Source organism: Fopius arisanus, unplaced genomic scaffold (assembly GCF_000806365.1).
Source record: "Fopius arisanus strain USDA-PBARC FA_bdor unplaced genomic scaffold, ASM80636v1 scaffold00139, whole genome shotgun sequence".
Taxonomy (NCBI): Eukaryota; Metazoa; Arthropoda; class Insecta; order Hymenoptera; family Braconidae; genus Fopius; species Fopius arisanus.
This window is the reverse complement of record NW_011887878.1, coordinates 177,445-192,863: the sequence shown is the minus strand read 5'-3', so window position 1 is coordinate 192,863 and position 15,419 is coordinate 177,445. Positions and strand designations below refer to the sequence as shown.

The following is a 15,419-nucleotide window of genomic DNA, read 5'->3' as shown; positions in this document are numbered from 1 at the left end:
TCTACATAACGGAATGAGTTTAAAAAGAAAGATTTCAGGACATTTTTTCGTAAATGGCTTGAACTAGTATGTTCTCAAGGACATATTGAAAATTGGTCAAATTTATTCGACTTTTCAATTAAACGAAGTGATAATTCAATTTGATAATACCCGCAGATTCTATAATAAAATTGAGAAACATCATTATTATTTATTTTCTATTTTATTATTATTTTGTTGAGAAATACTATTAATGTTGATAAGCGATGTTGTGAAATTTTCTAACGTGCTTGGACATTTTCTGTTTTCTTAAAATTAAAAAATTGGATGGACTGGTGAGTTTAAAAAGAAGATTAATCGATATTGATGGGAATCGATTAAAAATTATGCATTAAATATTTCCAAGGATTGGAAGACACTGATAATATTTTTCTTAGGAAAATGTTCCGGCATTTTAATTTGGCGTTGAGAGTGAAAAATAAAGAAGGGAAATTCGGAAATTTATTATGATCAACAACATAATAATAATTATTCATAGTTTTCTGAACAATATTTCCTCTTCAAGCAATATATGGAAGTTGCGAATATTTTTTTTGTGCAATGCGTTAGTGCACAAACGTATTAGCTAATCAAAAAAATCAGAACAAAAATTTGGGTAATTAAAAGGAAGTTTCCATGGGAAAAATCGAAAATTTTCTTATTTTACTTTTCCCACCACCAAGTTTATGCCGAATATCCCCTCTACTCTTGCCTACACGCAGGGCATCACGGGCCCGAAGGGGGGCGCAGCCATAAATTTTATGACTTGAGACAATTTAGCCTAATTAAGGTCGGGAGCTGAAGTAGCTCCGAGAGCTGAGGTTGCCCACCTCTGCTATATGGCTTTACTAAAACGAAAAAGTTGTGATATCGAAAAAGAAATCAAGACGCGCAGACGTCAGCGCTCTCTCTGTCTCTGTTACCTAGGATGATTTTATCTAAATGCGGCTGAAGGTAGCAGATGAGCACATGCACAGTTGGAACTTAATTTTTCTTAAAAAAAAAGAGAATACATCCTGGAATCGGTTATCATCCTGTGTTCTTATCCTGTCTTTATTATTTATTTTTCCACTTTTACAAACAACAAACTGGTACTTGGTCGGCAACAGTGCTATATTGAAAGTTAGCTGATGATCTTTACACCTCAAGGATACCCCAAACAAATAATATACGTTAACCCTTGATTACAATCGAATTAGACTCCGCAACCGCCAATACAATCAATTGGAGATAACTATAACCGAGCTCCAACGATAGTTTGAGGCTCCTAATTTTATCGCTTTTTGAGTAGTTACACTAATATGGCCATATTTTTTAGAAATTGATGTCCAGGTTTCAGAATTCTTAGAAAAAAATATATTTGTGGTATTTTCCTCCTGTAGCCCAATTATACAGCTGCGTCTTAATCCTCAAGATAAATTTGCCTACTCCTTTTTTCATTTAGAAGCTAGATTCCTGGTATTTAGATACTAAAGTGTTAAATTTTCGAATCTAAACTGCTGAGCCTCACTCCCATAATCTTCATTCTCATTTTCACTTTCATCCAGTTCGCTGCAAGCTGCAGAAATCCATCTCATCATCATTTTGATCCGTTCTGTCTCTTCATCATTTGCATTGAATCCCTTAATTGCCTCATTCATACAGCCAGGCAAGAATTTCGTTACGTCCTCCGGCAAATCTCTTCTAAAAATAGCCACACACTGATCACTGAAATTGCCAATTTCCAAAAGTTTTCCTCTCAATAGTCTGTCAATTAGATTCCCGAATTTCTTCCAACAATTTGAATCACAAGTATACCGTAGCCACTGGATATTCCTACAACTCATAATCCCTTCAAATAGTTTATTGCTTCCATCTTCAACCTCGTAATTTTTCCACAAATCGAAAAATTCCTCAAGGACTGTATTAGTAAACAGATACTGATTATACACAATCAAATGAATGGCATAATCAATACTCAGTACATATATTGTTTTTTCAACAAACGTCTGAAAGTCTTTTCGTCCATACAAAGCCTTTTTCAATCGCTTTAAAATTTTTAACACATTCTCTTCAGTCAGTACTGACCACTTACCATTTTTTTCCATCAATTCCCACATAGAATCTCTTATTAAATCAATTATTTGAGTGGGGCTGAGTGTTGATGAATCGTGAATATAAATGTTCGCTTCCTTCGCTTCTTGTTTTGGCTTAAATACTAAATATTCGGAATGAGTCTGCTTGAAATTTACTGCGTCCCCAATATAAAAATTTAACCACTGATTGATCTTTTCTATCGATAGCCTCATGCAAATTTTGACACACATTTTCATGACAGCTGTGTGAGTGTCTTCTGACAACAATGAAAACAGGGCCTTTGTGCATTTCGTCTGGCAGATCCTAGGAATCGACTCATTTCCATAATCTCGTAAGTCTCTGATGATCAATGCAACTAAATTAGGAGAATTTTCCGAGTTTAGGAACTTGTGATGGAACTGCTTTTCTTTACGATTGTTAAAGTCGGGTGTGCTCTTCATCGTTTCCACTGCTGCTTTTCTTAATACAGTAAAGTGTTTCCGCTTTATCGATGGAATTAATTCCCTGCAGATATGCTTAACGGCATTGGAGGCAATCCTTTCAGCGACAAAGTCAACAGTCTTCTTCACTGAATCTGGTTGACCATGGAAGAAAGCATCTTCTTGTTGAAGTTGCAATGCCTTAACTTTAGGTTCAGTTGATGGTTGAGATAATTGAGTGGACACTGGAGTTATATGACGGTTGATATTACCAAAGTTACCAGTCTCTGAAATTAACAGTATCTTGAATTCTTTTAAGAAAGAACAGCACGTAATGATTATTCTGTCATCAATCAACTCCAATTCATCGAGCAGAACATCTGTTTTCTTAAGGCTGGCAGGTGAAAGAGAGTCTTCAAACCATTCGAATTGATTCAAATGTGAAGATATTTCATCTCTAATTCTTTGATCATTAAAAGTAGACTGACAAGTGAAGTACAGATCTTTGGGAAAATTTGGAAGTTCAAAAAGCCGTCCCAGGATGAAAGTAATTAACAGTGAACCTTTTGGACTTGTCAGCACTTCCGAATTCCTGTAAATATAGTAAAGAACTTGGCAGACTTTTATGTAATAAGGAAGTCTAAATGCCACTGGGTCCATAACGGCCAAATATTCCACCATCCAGGGGATTGTCAACGTTAATTTCTTATGAACTAATGCATTGAGCAGCGTTTTTTGAAGATTTAAGGACGGGTTGAAGTGGCTCCTTAAAGAAATCTGAATGTTCCGTTCAATTAACGTGGCAGCTTCAGATTTAAATGGAATTGAAACGAGGAATCCTAAAAATTTCGATAAGAGTTGAAGACTACAGATGCAGATGAAATATTTCTGTTTCATGCTCTCAACTAGATTGGTTTCTCTTGCTTTCATATCACTGAGGCTGAAGGCGGTGGAGTTTAAATCTGTTATTTCCTGGATGAAACAATTTTCCAGAATTGAATTGAATTTTGTATTCGCAGATGTGAGGAGAAAATCTCGGTAAAATTCTTGAACACCTGGGAAAGAAGGGCGGGGAACTATACCATCTGAAGACAGAGGAGTAACGAGACGTCCCTGAAGTTGTTTGAATTTCTCCAAGTTTGCTGATTTCCAAGATTTTAGCATTGGAAGAGTTTGGTCATCGAATGAATCCTCCGAAGGATGTTGAAGGCATGAAGTAAGGAGTTGAGACTTAAAGAGTCGGGCCAGATGGTAGTAGTTGACGGTCTCGTCGTGGAGAGAGATCAACGAGTTTATCTTGCGGGTTAAAGCTGAGGAAAAGCACCAATTAGAAGCTTGATGACCGTCCTCCCAGATTTTTAAAGACTGGTAAAACAGGTCGCGCTGCTTTCGAAACTTTGAGAAAGCGATGGTTGAAGGGAAATTTTCGCGATTGTCTGTATCCACTTGGAAGCAAACATTCGTACCGAATGTCCTGAAATGCAAAGAAAGAAGTATTATTCCAACTTGTCAAACAGGTTTCCCTTTGAAAATAATAATTATCCATAAGTAAAGGATCCGTGACCGCAATGATTCCCTTTTCTTCGATTTTTGGAATAATTCCTCACTTTCATCTGCATTGAGGTAACATATTGTACACCCATTTGGAAATTAATTCCCATAATTTTTGAGGAAATTATAGCGTTTTGAATGTGAAATTGTATATCACAATATACACGTAAGAAATAGAACATTTTGATATGATCGCGGCAAAGTGTTTTTGCATTCGTGGGAGGTTTATAGCACGAGCCGAAGGTAAGCATACGTGAAGTTCAGAGGCGGTACATAAAAGCAACTTCTCGAGCGTAAGCTTCGCTTTGCGCACTCATAATTCACTTCACGCACTGCCTTAAACTTTACACACTCTATGTAGAAGAACATGCACCTTACTCCCACTACAAGTCCGACGAGTGAACTCGGCAGGTATCACAAAATAGTCTATTTCGAGATGAAGGCAGAAAAGTGGTTTACGATTCGCAAGAGGACTGTTCTCATGAGTGTCGAATAATATCTTCCGACACATTGTGTGTGAAGTGACATTTTACGCACTCTCACGTGCCACACTTCGTAAACATTGTGATAAAAAAGTAGAGACCGATACTCGCGGGAAAGTGTTTTCTATACTCGTGCGAATATATCATCCGCTTCCGGCTCGCCTTCAAATCTCCCATGAATCGGGAAACACTTTCTCCTAATCGTATAAGGTTGAGCGCACACGGAGTAAGCATTAAATGTTACTTCACACACAGCGCGATAAAGAAAGCAGTTATTTGGATGCGATCGCTGTAGTAACTATTTTAAAATAGCGCAAGTTGTAAAGAAAATTATTTTTTCGCGCAAATCTTGAAAGCCGCGTTACTGAATTACATTTTCTTAATCGAAGAATTGAAACAGCATGGACTTCCTAATTGGGATGCACCTCATAATTGGGAAATCTAATTTTCTAGACATAAATAGTCGGAAGAGCACAACAAACGAAAAAAAATAATGTTGAAGCCAGATTAGGGTACAGGAATTGGTCGAATGGTCCATATAAGCATTGGGGATAGGTAACGATAAGGGTCTCTCGAGCTTAGTGCAAAACCATTTAACCAAAAAATTAGAAGATACTGTTAATTTTTCCAGTATAAGTGATATATTAAAATTTCTATACACAAAAGTTTTATCGAAATTATTGACAGGAAAAACCACCATTAAAATTGAACATTGAACATTAAAATTGAAATTTTGTCTTCATTTAATGCTTGTCATTCTACATTTTTGGAAAATTGATCAATTCCTTCACGAGAAAATCTTCATACCTACTTTATAGCGTCGATATCATGTAGGCATTTAATTTGTGTTGCATATTTGGAGAATTTTTCATGCCGCTTTCGTCAAAAAATAGGAGATATGGAAAATCGTATGCTGCACAGAGACGAACTGTAGAGAAAATAAGCTGCTCGCAGCGTAAGGCGGCCGGACCAATGGCGTACTAAATAGTTGGCGGACGATAGGAAGTGGACTATCTAGTTTTCTACTTCATATGTTTACACATGGAACCTCAATTCGAAAGAAAAGTTACTGAGAGCTTAATGCCGAAATGTACTATTATAGATATCGTTATCAAATAGTGTGAATCTGAATGATAATTATGAATAGTTGATATCCGCAAAATATGATATTTAACAGTGCACAAGTATTATCTGCACTGAAAGTTGCGAAATTAGGAGAAAAAATTTTATTATGCTTTCCTAGAATCGGAAAACAGCATTAATACCTTATATCAGTCTCTTTAAATTCGTTGGACTCCAGCACCTTCTTGTCGTACAACTCTACCAAGTAATGCCGCAGTTCAGGTTTGAATGTTTCAATATGATGATTCTCATATAGTAATTTGATGGTCGTTCGATCCAATACAACCAATAAATCCTTTTGGTGAATTAAAATATTCGTAGCAAAATAAACACAATTATGGGGTGTACTTAAATATGTTTTCTCCCGTTCTATGAACTCTACCTCTGGAGAAAAAAAATCGAGTATTAACTATCTGAACTACCATTTAATATGTAAAATATAATTTCCGTCATACCTACACGGAAAGTTCGATTTTATTCCCCAAATGACGGGAAGAAAGTGGCCTATTCTCTCTCTCGGATTTCTATTGTTTTTGAGCATCCTCGGGATAACATAACCCACATTCCTCCCTTCATTTACGAAGAAAAATCGAACTTTTCCGTGTTAGCCATGACGGAAAGAACAATGTGCACCGCGGAAGGGAAACAGGACATTCAAACCCGCGCGGTTACCACCCTCGGCTTCGCCTCGGGTCGGTAATACCCACGCGGGTTGGAATGCCCTGTTTTCCTCCCATGGTGCACAATATACTATAACCGCTTTTATGAAAAGTAGCATAAGTTATAAATTCTTCTCACCTATATCGCCTTCATCAACACTTTTACACCCGGCAGTTCCTCCCAGGACATTCAAGGATATATGCTCAGTTCCCTTCGACTGAGAAATAATCAAAGTCATAATAAAATAAAGTTCCGCCATCACATTGGGGACCAAATTTCGCCTGATCAAATTCCCATAAAGATCAGCCAATTTATCCAGGACGGCCATATTATCAACGAGAGATAATCTAGGAGTAACGACAGAAGCGCACGTGCTGACTTCCGTTGATTTCGTGGCTTTGTGCACCTGCCATTTCGAAAGTTCAGTCGTACAATGATACGTTGATTTTCTTTCTCTTTCCAATTTCAGTAGTGCTCTTTCCGACTCAAAATTCCTGATGTCCTCAGATTGGTCTGTAGTTTGAGCCTCCAAAAATTGAGGATTCTTCGTCTCGGGACGTGAAATAACCCCAAAAAGTTGACTCTGAACGGTTCCTTCTCCCCCAGAAACTTCTAACTTCGTTGGTTTTATCCTTCTTTTGGAACCATTACCGGTCTTCTTTTGATTACTCAGATCTTTCTCAATATTTACTCCTACATCATCTATACTCTTCTCTGCTTGAGTGGTAGAATTATTTCTTCGGGATGATTTCTTGGATGTCACTAGAAAATCCCCTAGTTGCGTTGAGTTCTTTCTTTGTCTGGTGTAATTCTGCTCAAATTTCAAAGAATTATATACATTTGACGAACTGTTTACATTACATTTACTGATCCTTCTATGGGTTTGTCCGAGCGCAGGAAAATCTTCCTCCATATAGGATTTTTTTGCGGGGGTTTTAGGTCTTCGAATTGGTCCATCATATATAGGAGAGTCTGGAATTAGTAAGCTTGATGCTACAGAGGAATTTAAAATTTCAGATTCCATTGAAGTGTTAATAGGGCTGCTTTCGAGCCTTGAAGAGGTTGAGGATTGATTGAAACTGCTGCTTGTCAAATTTAGGTAACAAGGGGAATTATGTCCAGGGTTCTTCAATGGAGTGCTCGTGTGACAAGTCAGGTTCAATTGATCAGGTAGACTCGACGATACTGGTGTACTGGTATCAGAGATTTTTTCGGAGACGACTTTTTTAGGGGTAAGGGAGGCTTCTCCTTCTGATGGACCATTTTGGATGACACTAGAAGGAAAAAAAAATAATTCAGTTTTAACAAGTGAAAACAAATTATTGGCATAGAAAAGAATACTTTCAATTTTTGGAGACTATTAGACCGTAATTTTTCGAATATTTTGAAATATAAAAAAATGTTCTAAGGATGTAATTCTAGAACATCAAGAGGGCCTGCTTGTCAACAAGAAACTACCAGGAATATACATAAAAACTCTTAAAAACATAGATAAGAGAACTCTCAGAGGATTTTCCCAACTCCATAATATAACTGTCTCAGCAATCCTTTTCATTATCTAATAACAGTACACAGACCATAATCCGTTTAAATAGATGAGATTTGGAATGCAGGTAAAAACAATTTCAGTATCTCAACTAGTAGTGCACGAGACTGAACGCGGGCCTCAGGGCCCCGTAATTATAAAAATTATGACTGGAAATTTCAAAATTTAATGAGGTCTGAATTAAAATTAGCCACCTGAAAGAAAGACTTTCGAGATATCGATAGTCTGGATGTTTCTCCTTTTTAAATTATGATGATGAACAAGTAGGCAGTATGCAGTCCGTATGCCATGAATTTAAATCTTGCCAGTTATCTTAAAAGTTCATTGACGTTGAATGATTTTAGAAATCAAGCAATTAAAGAAGGATAATGTAGTTAGACTATTGATACACGTAATGTACACCCGGCTATCTTTTCAGATTTTCATGAAAAACTCAAATATGTTATTACAAAATGGATAAGTCCGATCTTCATTATGGGAAGTGTGAAAGAAGGTGATAAAAATAATCTGGTAATAGGTACCCATAAAGCTAAACCAGTCTACCGTTAATTCTTCAGACGGAGAATAATATCCGAGAAAAATTGCTGACCATTTCTTCCAATCAGCAAGCCAGCATGGTTTTCAGTGAATTTCTATAAAAATAATTTTCAAAATCTGGAGTATTCATTAAATTATCGGGTTGGTCACTGAAAAAATACGAAAAAGTAATTTTTCTGAAAAATGTAAAATCGACAAGGAATTTCACGAATCATTATTGTTAGGTAACATTTCGTAAATTTTACACTGAACAACATATGAAAAAGTAGAAGGTCACGGCGGTTCACTAATATTGTTAATTAATAAACGGATGAAAGCGGATGAAACTATTGACTTTAATGAGAAAAAAGCTCAGAACTTTCTTTATACAGGGTACCTTTCTCATTCAAAACATTCTACCTAAATATCTATTGAGGGGGACAATTGACAGGAAATGTCTTGAAACATAAGTTGTATAGCTCCAAGGGGGACATTTGATGCATGCATTTTTTTCAGTTTTCAAGCTTATGTTTGCAAGCTGCACCTCATGTCTCAAAACATTTCTTGTCACTTGCCCCCCTCAGGAAATATTTAGATGGATTGTTTCAAATGTTCGGTTTAAGCTTATTTTGCCCATACATACGAACACGCCCATACTCTATTCAATTGGATTCATCACACCCGTCCGACTTTACCCGACACACTCGGATGATTTATGGCCTTTCACATTTGATACTGGAGGCACTACGTACTGGACAGGGCTCATTTGGGGCATGTGACCCCTAATTAGGGGCATCTGCCACCTTCTGATTTAATAAACGCGCTCATACTCCAGCTCCCAAATTTCATTAGGCAAAATTGTCCCAAGCCATAAAATTTATGGCTGCACCCAGTAATGGGGATATTCGGCAAAAACTTAGTGGTGAGAAAAGCAAAATAAGAAAAATTTAAATTTCTCTAATGGAAATATTTTGGAAATTGTTGCATTTTTGTTGTTATTCTTTTAATTGATTGTTGATTGTTTTCAATCGATTTAACAAAACAAGAACATCCCTACCGTTCATAGATTTCTTGCAGAAGAAATATTATTAGGAAAACAATGATTAAATATTATCATGTTGATAGACCTCACTTGACATGCATTTTCAAACTTTTCGTTTCTATATTTCCCGTTATCGATGCCTAATTGAAATGCACAAATTTCTCATAATCAAAAACATTATCAGCGTCCTTTAGTCTTTAGAGATATTTCACGCATAATTTATTGAGGTGATCAATAGAGATCGGTTTAGGCTTTTTTTTTTCTCAAAAACCGGCCTGAAAATGTGATTTTCCCGTATTCGGACTTGTTTTTCTGGACAAAAAATAAAGATAATGTGATGGTTGAAAGTTAAGAATTAACGATGAAATTGAAAGTGGGATGATTATCAACTTGAGAGGTACAATTTTGATTACCGCTAACGCTTTAGCTCATTTCTATAAATCAGTCAGAGTTGTTGAACAAATTAAAAAAAAAATCCCTCGCCACGTCTTGCTGAGATTTCATATTCAGGAACGATTCATTTTGCCGGAAGCAAGACTAATTTCAAATTTTTTAGACTAGCTTGCGGGACTTGAAAAAATGAGTGCAAAAATTAGTGGTGACGAAAATTTCAACAATTATTGACGATTAGATTTTTCCTTCTCAAGTTCACGAACATCCGACTTTCATTTCCACCAATGAATATTGAATCTGAACCATCATATTACTTCCATTTTTTCTTATCAAAACGTGCATAAACATTCAAACCATTTTGCCCTCGCATTTCAATGTCGCGCATACGCCATCTCCCAATGTTACCACCACCACAGGAATATAAAGTAACCCGTGTAATCACGTTAAGTCGCTTATAATTGGAACCTTAATCATTTTAGGGCTGCAACTCCGAGCATACCTTAGATTGTCTTTCCTCGTTCCCCCTAAGAATCTCCCCATGCCCCTGCCCTTTTGACATCTTTTGATTGCATGTTGATGCTCCCAATTAAAATCACTAGTAATACTGTTTATTTTTTGAATCGGGCCTTCCTGCTGGTGATTTAGTATATGTGTCTCCAGCAAAACATAAATGCCAAACCTCTCTAGGTTCTTTCAGGTTCTATTCACTTTCTCTCCGTTTAATCGTTGCACGTTCCGGCAGGTTGCCCTGATTCTTCCCTCATCAGACCCCCCCCCCCCAGTTTCAATGATTCTCATTCATATCTCTCAACTTCTCAACCTTATCTCTATTTGGCGATTCCGTGCCGTTTCTCCGCCTCTTACTGTCCCAGTGGTGCTACTCTCCCATCGTCATCAGCTTCCTTATCCTCTCGTTCTGAACTCCCCGTTTTCAATCCAAATTGCCTGCTGATAGGCTTGGACTGGACTATCGCCTTCAGTCCCAGCTCTTCTGACTGCCAGTATATTCAGGTGTCCTGATATCTTCATTTGGCTGGGCGTTAGACCATCTTTTATCTCTACCTCCCTCGATCTGAAGGCTCGCTGCGTGTCACTCCCCTTCTCCTTATGGCTCTCTCGCTTGAAGAGGAGTTCTCCGGCTCCTAACCTTGAGCACCTCTTCACACTTACGTCCAGCTTTCTCATCTCTATGGTGAAACTCTTGAGGCTACACCACTCCTTTCCATATCCCGCTGCCAGCCCGTTAGCTACCACGTTGTTAACTGCCATTCCCTTTTTGATATTCCGTCGTGTGGCCCTGGTCTCCACGCAAGTTCTTCTAGCACCTCTTGGCGTAGCGATTTTTCCGTATTTTGTTTCTTTAGCATGGAATTCCTCGGTTTCCAGCCTGGTCTCCGTTAGAACTGACCTCCACCTTTACCTCCATCCTGTAGCATTTTCTCCTCCGAGGGTACCATCGAGTGCGATGCGATCGATTCAGGAGTTGAGAGTGGGGGGAAACTATGATAGTCCTCCTCAAAACTGCCATTCTGCTTCTCGCTGGACCTGCCTTTCTCTTCTTCACTCTGGTTCAGCTCTCGTTTTGACTTCTTTCCCATCCTACAAGAGCCTCCTCGTGGCTGGTTCTCCTCGTTATCAGCGTCTTTTCCTCCATTTTCGGCTTCCCAGTCCCTCCTCCTCTCCTTGGGTCTCATTCCTCAGGAGGCTTGCTAAAACTTCTTCACGAGGTCCATGTCCTCCGTCAGCGATCCAACTCATCTCTTTAGGGTTTCTACTATTTCTCTTCATCCTGTACTACTTCCACTCCTGTGCTGATACCGCTTAGCATTCCTTTCGATTCAGCAACCCTCCTCTTAGGCCCTTCTCTCACTGGGCTAATTTCCTTGGCTATTTGAGATCTCAACAGGTCCTCTACTCGTCTATACTCGTCCTCAGCTCTTCAGCTAGCCTTTCCAGTCTTTCCATACCGCCCTTTGTCGTTCTGTCCAGTCTATCCACCTTTTCTAACACTGCCTGGTACCTCCCATTCTTTCTTTCATCTCCATCCAGTCTGCTGACCCCCTACCCCCTATTCCCTGCTCCCTGTGTGACCACGATTTGGTTATCTATTCCATCTTCACCATTGCGATTGTCTCCCGGGACCTCCATTCCGCTTGTTTGTTTTATTGGAACTTCTTCTTTTCGCCACTCAACGTTCGGGCAGTGTAATAGACTCTCCTCACTATCCATTCTGCTTGGTTTCCTACACTCTCATTGTCTACTGCTTCTATCGGCTCAGGGTCATCTGCATCCCTCTCATCCGTCAGCGCCTCTCCTGCAATCATGTTCATGTTTGTCGATTCGCTCCTACTCCTCACTATTTTCCATTCTCTCTCCGGCTTACGTGCGATTGACTTTCCTATCGGGATTTTATTGACTTCGTCTCTCCTCAGCATGTAACTCTCTATGGCATCTTTTACCGGCTTTTTAGGTCGTCCCCTCATCCTTTCTGCATGAGTTTTCAGCTCTTTTCCACTTACTGTCTGTTCCTCGTCCATCTCGAATGGATGGCCTGTGGCCTCAGTGCTCTTAGTTAGGTCCCTGCCGCCATCTCCCGACGTCACCTGTGAGCGATATTTATATGGTTCATCTTTTTGGATGAGCTAAAATTGCCTGCATTCATGAAAAGTATGAATATTGATTAGGTGGTTGTGATGAATTTTTCCATTCACGAAAATTATAGTATCGAAATACCTTGGTAATTAATAGTAAATGCTACTATTTATTACTTACTTAACAAATGCCATGACACTGAACTCATCACTATCAATAACAATCAAAAGACCATTCAATGTGACATATTTGACTATGGACCTCCCATAAATATTTCACGATAGTATGTCAATTTTTGAAATTATTAGAGTAAATATCATCGTCAACTGTATAACCCAAGAAACAAATATTGAACCGATGCTGATATTTCAGAATATCAATGTATTCAAGTTTATGATTCATTAGTCACACGAAAACTAGAAGTGTTAAAATTTGGTTAATGACATTTGGTCATGACTGAAATCCCCCGAAAAACACGAACTAAAGTATAATTTAAGCTATAATTCTGTTAGTTTTTTTCTGGGAATTTCAATTATCCTAAAGTTTCGCTTATCAAGAAAAAATCATTTAAGTATTTTGATGATTTATCTGTTCAGTTAATAGAACAAAGTGTCACTCTTATAGGTTTCAGTTTTTATACAATACTCGTTTCATGAGCTGCAGATTTGACATTATGTTTTAGCCTAATAATTTCCAGAACTAACATAACATCATAGAAGAGTTTCATGACTAACCATGCATTATCCCATGATGTTCTGAATATTATGGATACTGATAACTTCTTTATTTTGAAATGCACGAAGTACATAATAAAAAGCATAAAAACAGCATGTCCAGCATATTTCAATAATGTAATTTTATTCAAATCAAAAATCATCAGAACGTCCTAACCAATACTAAAATTTTTTATGAATCTAATGATATTTAACTCGTGGAAACAGATAATCTATTCCAACATCGTTCAACTTGTTTGCTGTAATAGATTCTTCTCGGTTCCTTGATTATTTACTTCATTTGATGAAGTAAAAAGTTTTTAAAATATTCATAATTTCCTACAAACAAGTTTTACTACTTCACTGCTAAATTCCTAATTCAATGGCGATGAATTTCATGCTATTCAAAATTTGGATTTGCATCATGCCTTTCTAGGGGACATTCGCTCATTCTTGCGCGATCTATGACTTCTATGATTTTTAAGCTTACAGTACATATGTCCCTGAATTGCCCGAAATGGTTTGTTGATTAACCAAAATTCGCTGTCTGCTGCGCGCGCCCATTGCGTTATTCCGTGGGATGCGCCACCTGGTAAACTGGTGCGTTTTTCACTTGTAAAAGAAAACTGTCTCTTTATTGATTTTGCAATCATTTACAACACTGTAATTCCTTTATAATAATGGAGAATTATATTTCAAAAAATTATAGAAACGATTCAACGTATTTTTCCTTAAAAATGATCGGTCCATCGATCAGGAGTTAATTTAAGAGGGAAATTTCCATTTCAAACATAAAGGATAAGTAAAAGAAAAATTGTTTACTCATGAAATTTTAAAATTGGAAATTATATTTATAACAATTTGTTGAATTTTTGATGGAAAAATGGAATTAAAAAATTATCGTTTAGACTCACATTCATGGGTAGAAATGAAAGTGCGAGACTCGTGAACTTTTGAGAAGGAAAAATTTAATCATCAAATAAAGATTGAAGGACGCCGATAATGTTTTTGATTGTGAGAAGTTTGTGCATTTGCCATTGACAGCGGGAAATATAGAAATTAAAGCTTTGAATATGCTTGTCAAGTCAGATCTATTAACAACATGAGAATATTTAATAATTGTTTTCCAAACAATATTTTCTCTTTAAAAAATGCATGAAGGTCGGGAGCTGGAGTAGTTCCAAGAGCAGAGGTTGCCCACCTCTGATGTAGAAAAACGCATTATTTCCGAGGTTTGCGAATAACACAGCGCGGCGCAAGGAGCGCGCGTGCACGGAGAGAAAAGACCAAGAAAAATTACTGTGCCGAGCACTACAATCGGGGTGCAAAATCCTAGAATACTAGAACTTCTTTGATTCAGAAATAAAAATTACTATCAATATGTCAAATTTTCTTATACATTCCGTAATTAATCATGTTTGGCTCCATAAAATTTACTAAACAGCACTATAAAATTTGAAGGTCTATCATTTTTTGTTTGAGTTTGAAAGAAAAATTGATGGAAATCCTTCAAAAATTCCTATCCATATAAAATAAGTTCCTGTTGTATTCTGTTTCTTTACAAAAATGTAATTGTTCAATCGGTATTGCTTAAACGAAAAAAAAGAAAGCATCTTTTATTCTGCATCCTAACGAATCGATGACTTGAAAATACTGAAGAATGAATGGATCAGGATTATCAATGTCAACAAAGTTTGAAAATTAAGTATAATAATTAAGTATAAAAACAAATTTTGTAATTCTTAATTTTGTTTGGTTTGATGAAAAAAAAACTGTAATGAGTTGAGTTATAAAGCTGTATGTAATGAATCTGTTCCTATAATAAACAATATTAAAATCCACGATATTTTATTATTTTCATGCCTAATTTTCCTGTTCTAATCTTTTCTACTCGAGGGAAATCAGTTGTTGATATTCAGTTTCATGGAAATGAGTGGTATTTTCATGTATTGTTACTTCCGGTTTAAGGCCCGGCCTTCTCACCGTGGGAAAATCGGAGTGACTTTTACCCCCCCACGGTTTGCGGCAGACTTCGAAGCTCCATATAAAAAAAACACGGTCGGTAAGGAGAAAAGTGACAAAATAGCACAATTTTCCAGGGCCGTCTAGAGCTCCGAAGTCAGGGTGCCTAATTTTCTACCCACGGGCGAAAAAAAATTGAGGGTGAAATGGGGAGATGAGGCAGGGATGAGTGTGCAAGGGTGAAATGCGGAGATGAGGCAGGGTTAGCGTGAAAGGGTGAAATGAGAAAATGAGGCAGGGATGAGCGTGAAAGGGTGAAATGGGGAG

The 15,419-nt window shown here is 37.5% G+C and overlaps 1 protein-coding gene across 3 annotated transcripts in view; it reads right to left on the bottom strand.

Moving 5' to 3' along the window:
- dlt (codanin-1 like protein dlt) overlaps nt 1-15,419 on the bottom strand; it is a 40,988-nt gene that overhangs the window by 13,024 nt on the left and 12,545 nt on the right. The window contains exons 1-4 of one of the 3 annotated variants that reach the window (XM_011314005.1): nt 10,325-10,576; nt 6,467-7,602; nt 5,812-6,052; nt 1,041-3,987 (exon numbers count right to left, since the gene is read on the bottom strand). In XM_011314005.1, the coding sequence (XP_011312307.1) occupies nt 1,488-3,987; nt 5,812-6,052; nt 6,467-7,602; nt 10,325-10,365 (3,918 nt within the window). In that variant the 5' untranslated portion in view covers nt 10,366-10,576 and the 3' untranslated portion in view covers nt 1,041-1,487. Of the gene's footprint in view, nt 1-1,040; nt 3,988-5,811; nt 6,053-6,466; nt 7,603-10,324; nt 10,577-15,419 lie in introns of those variants that run through there. The other 2 variants (XM_011314004.1, XR_892725.1) reach the window with 2 other exon arrangements.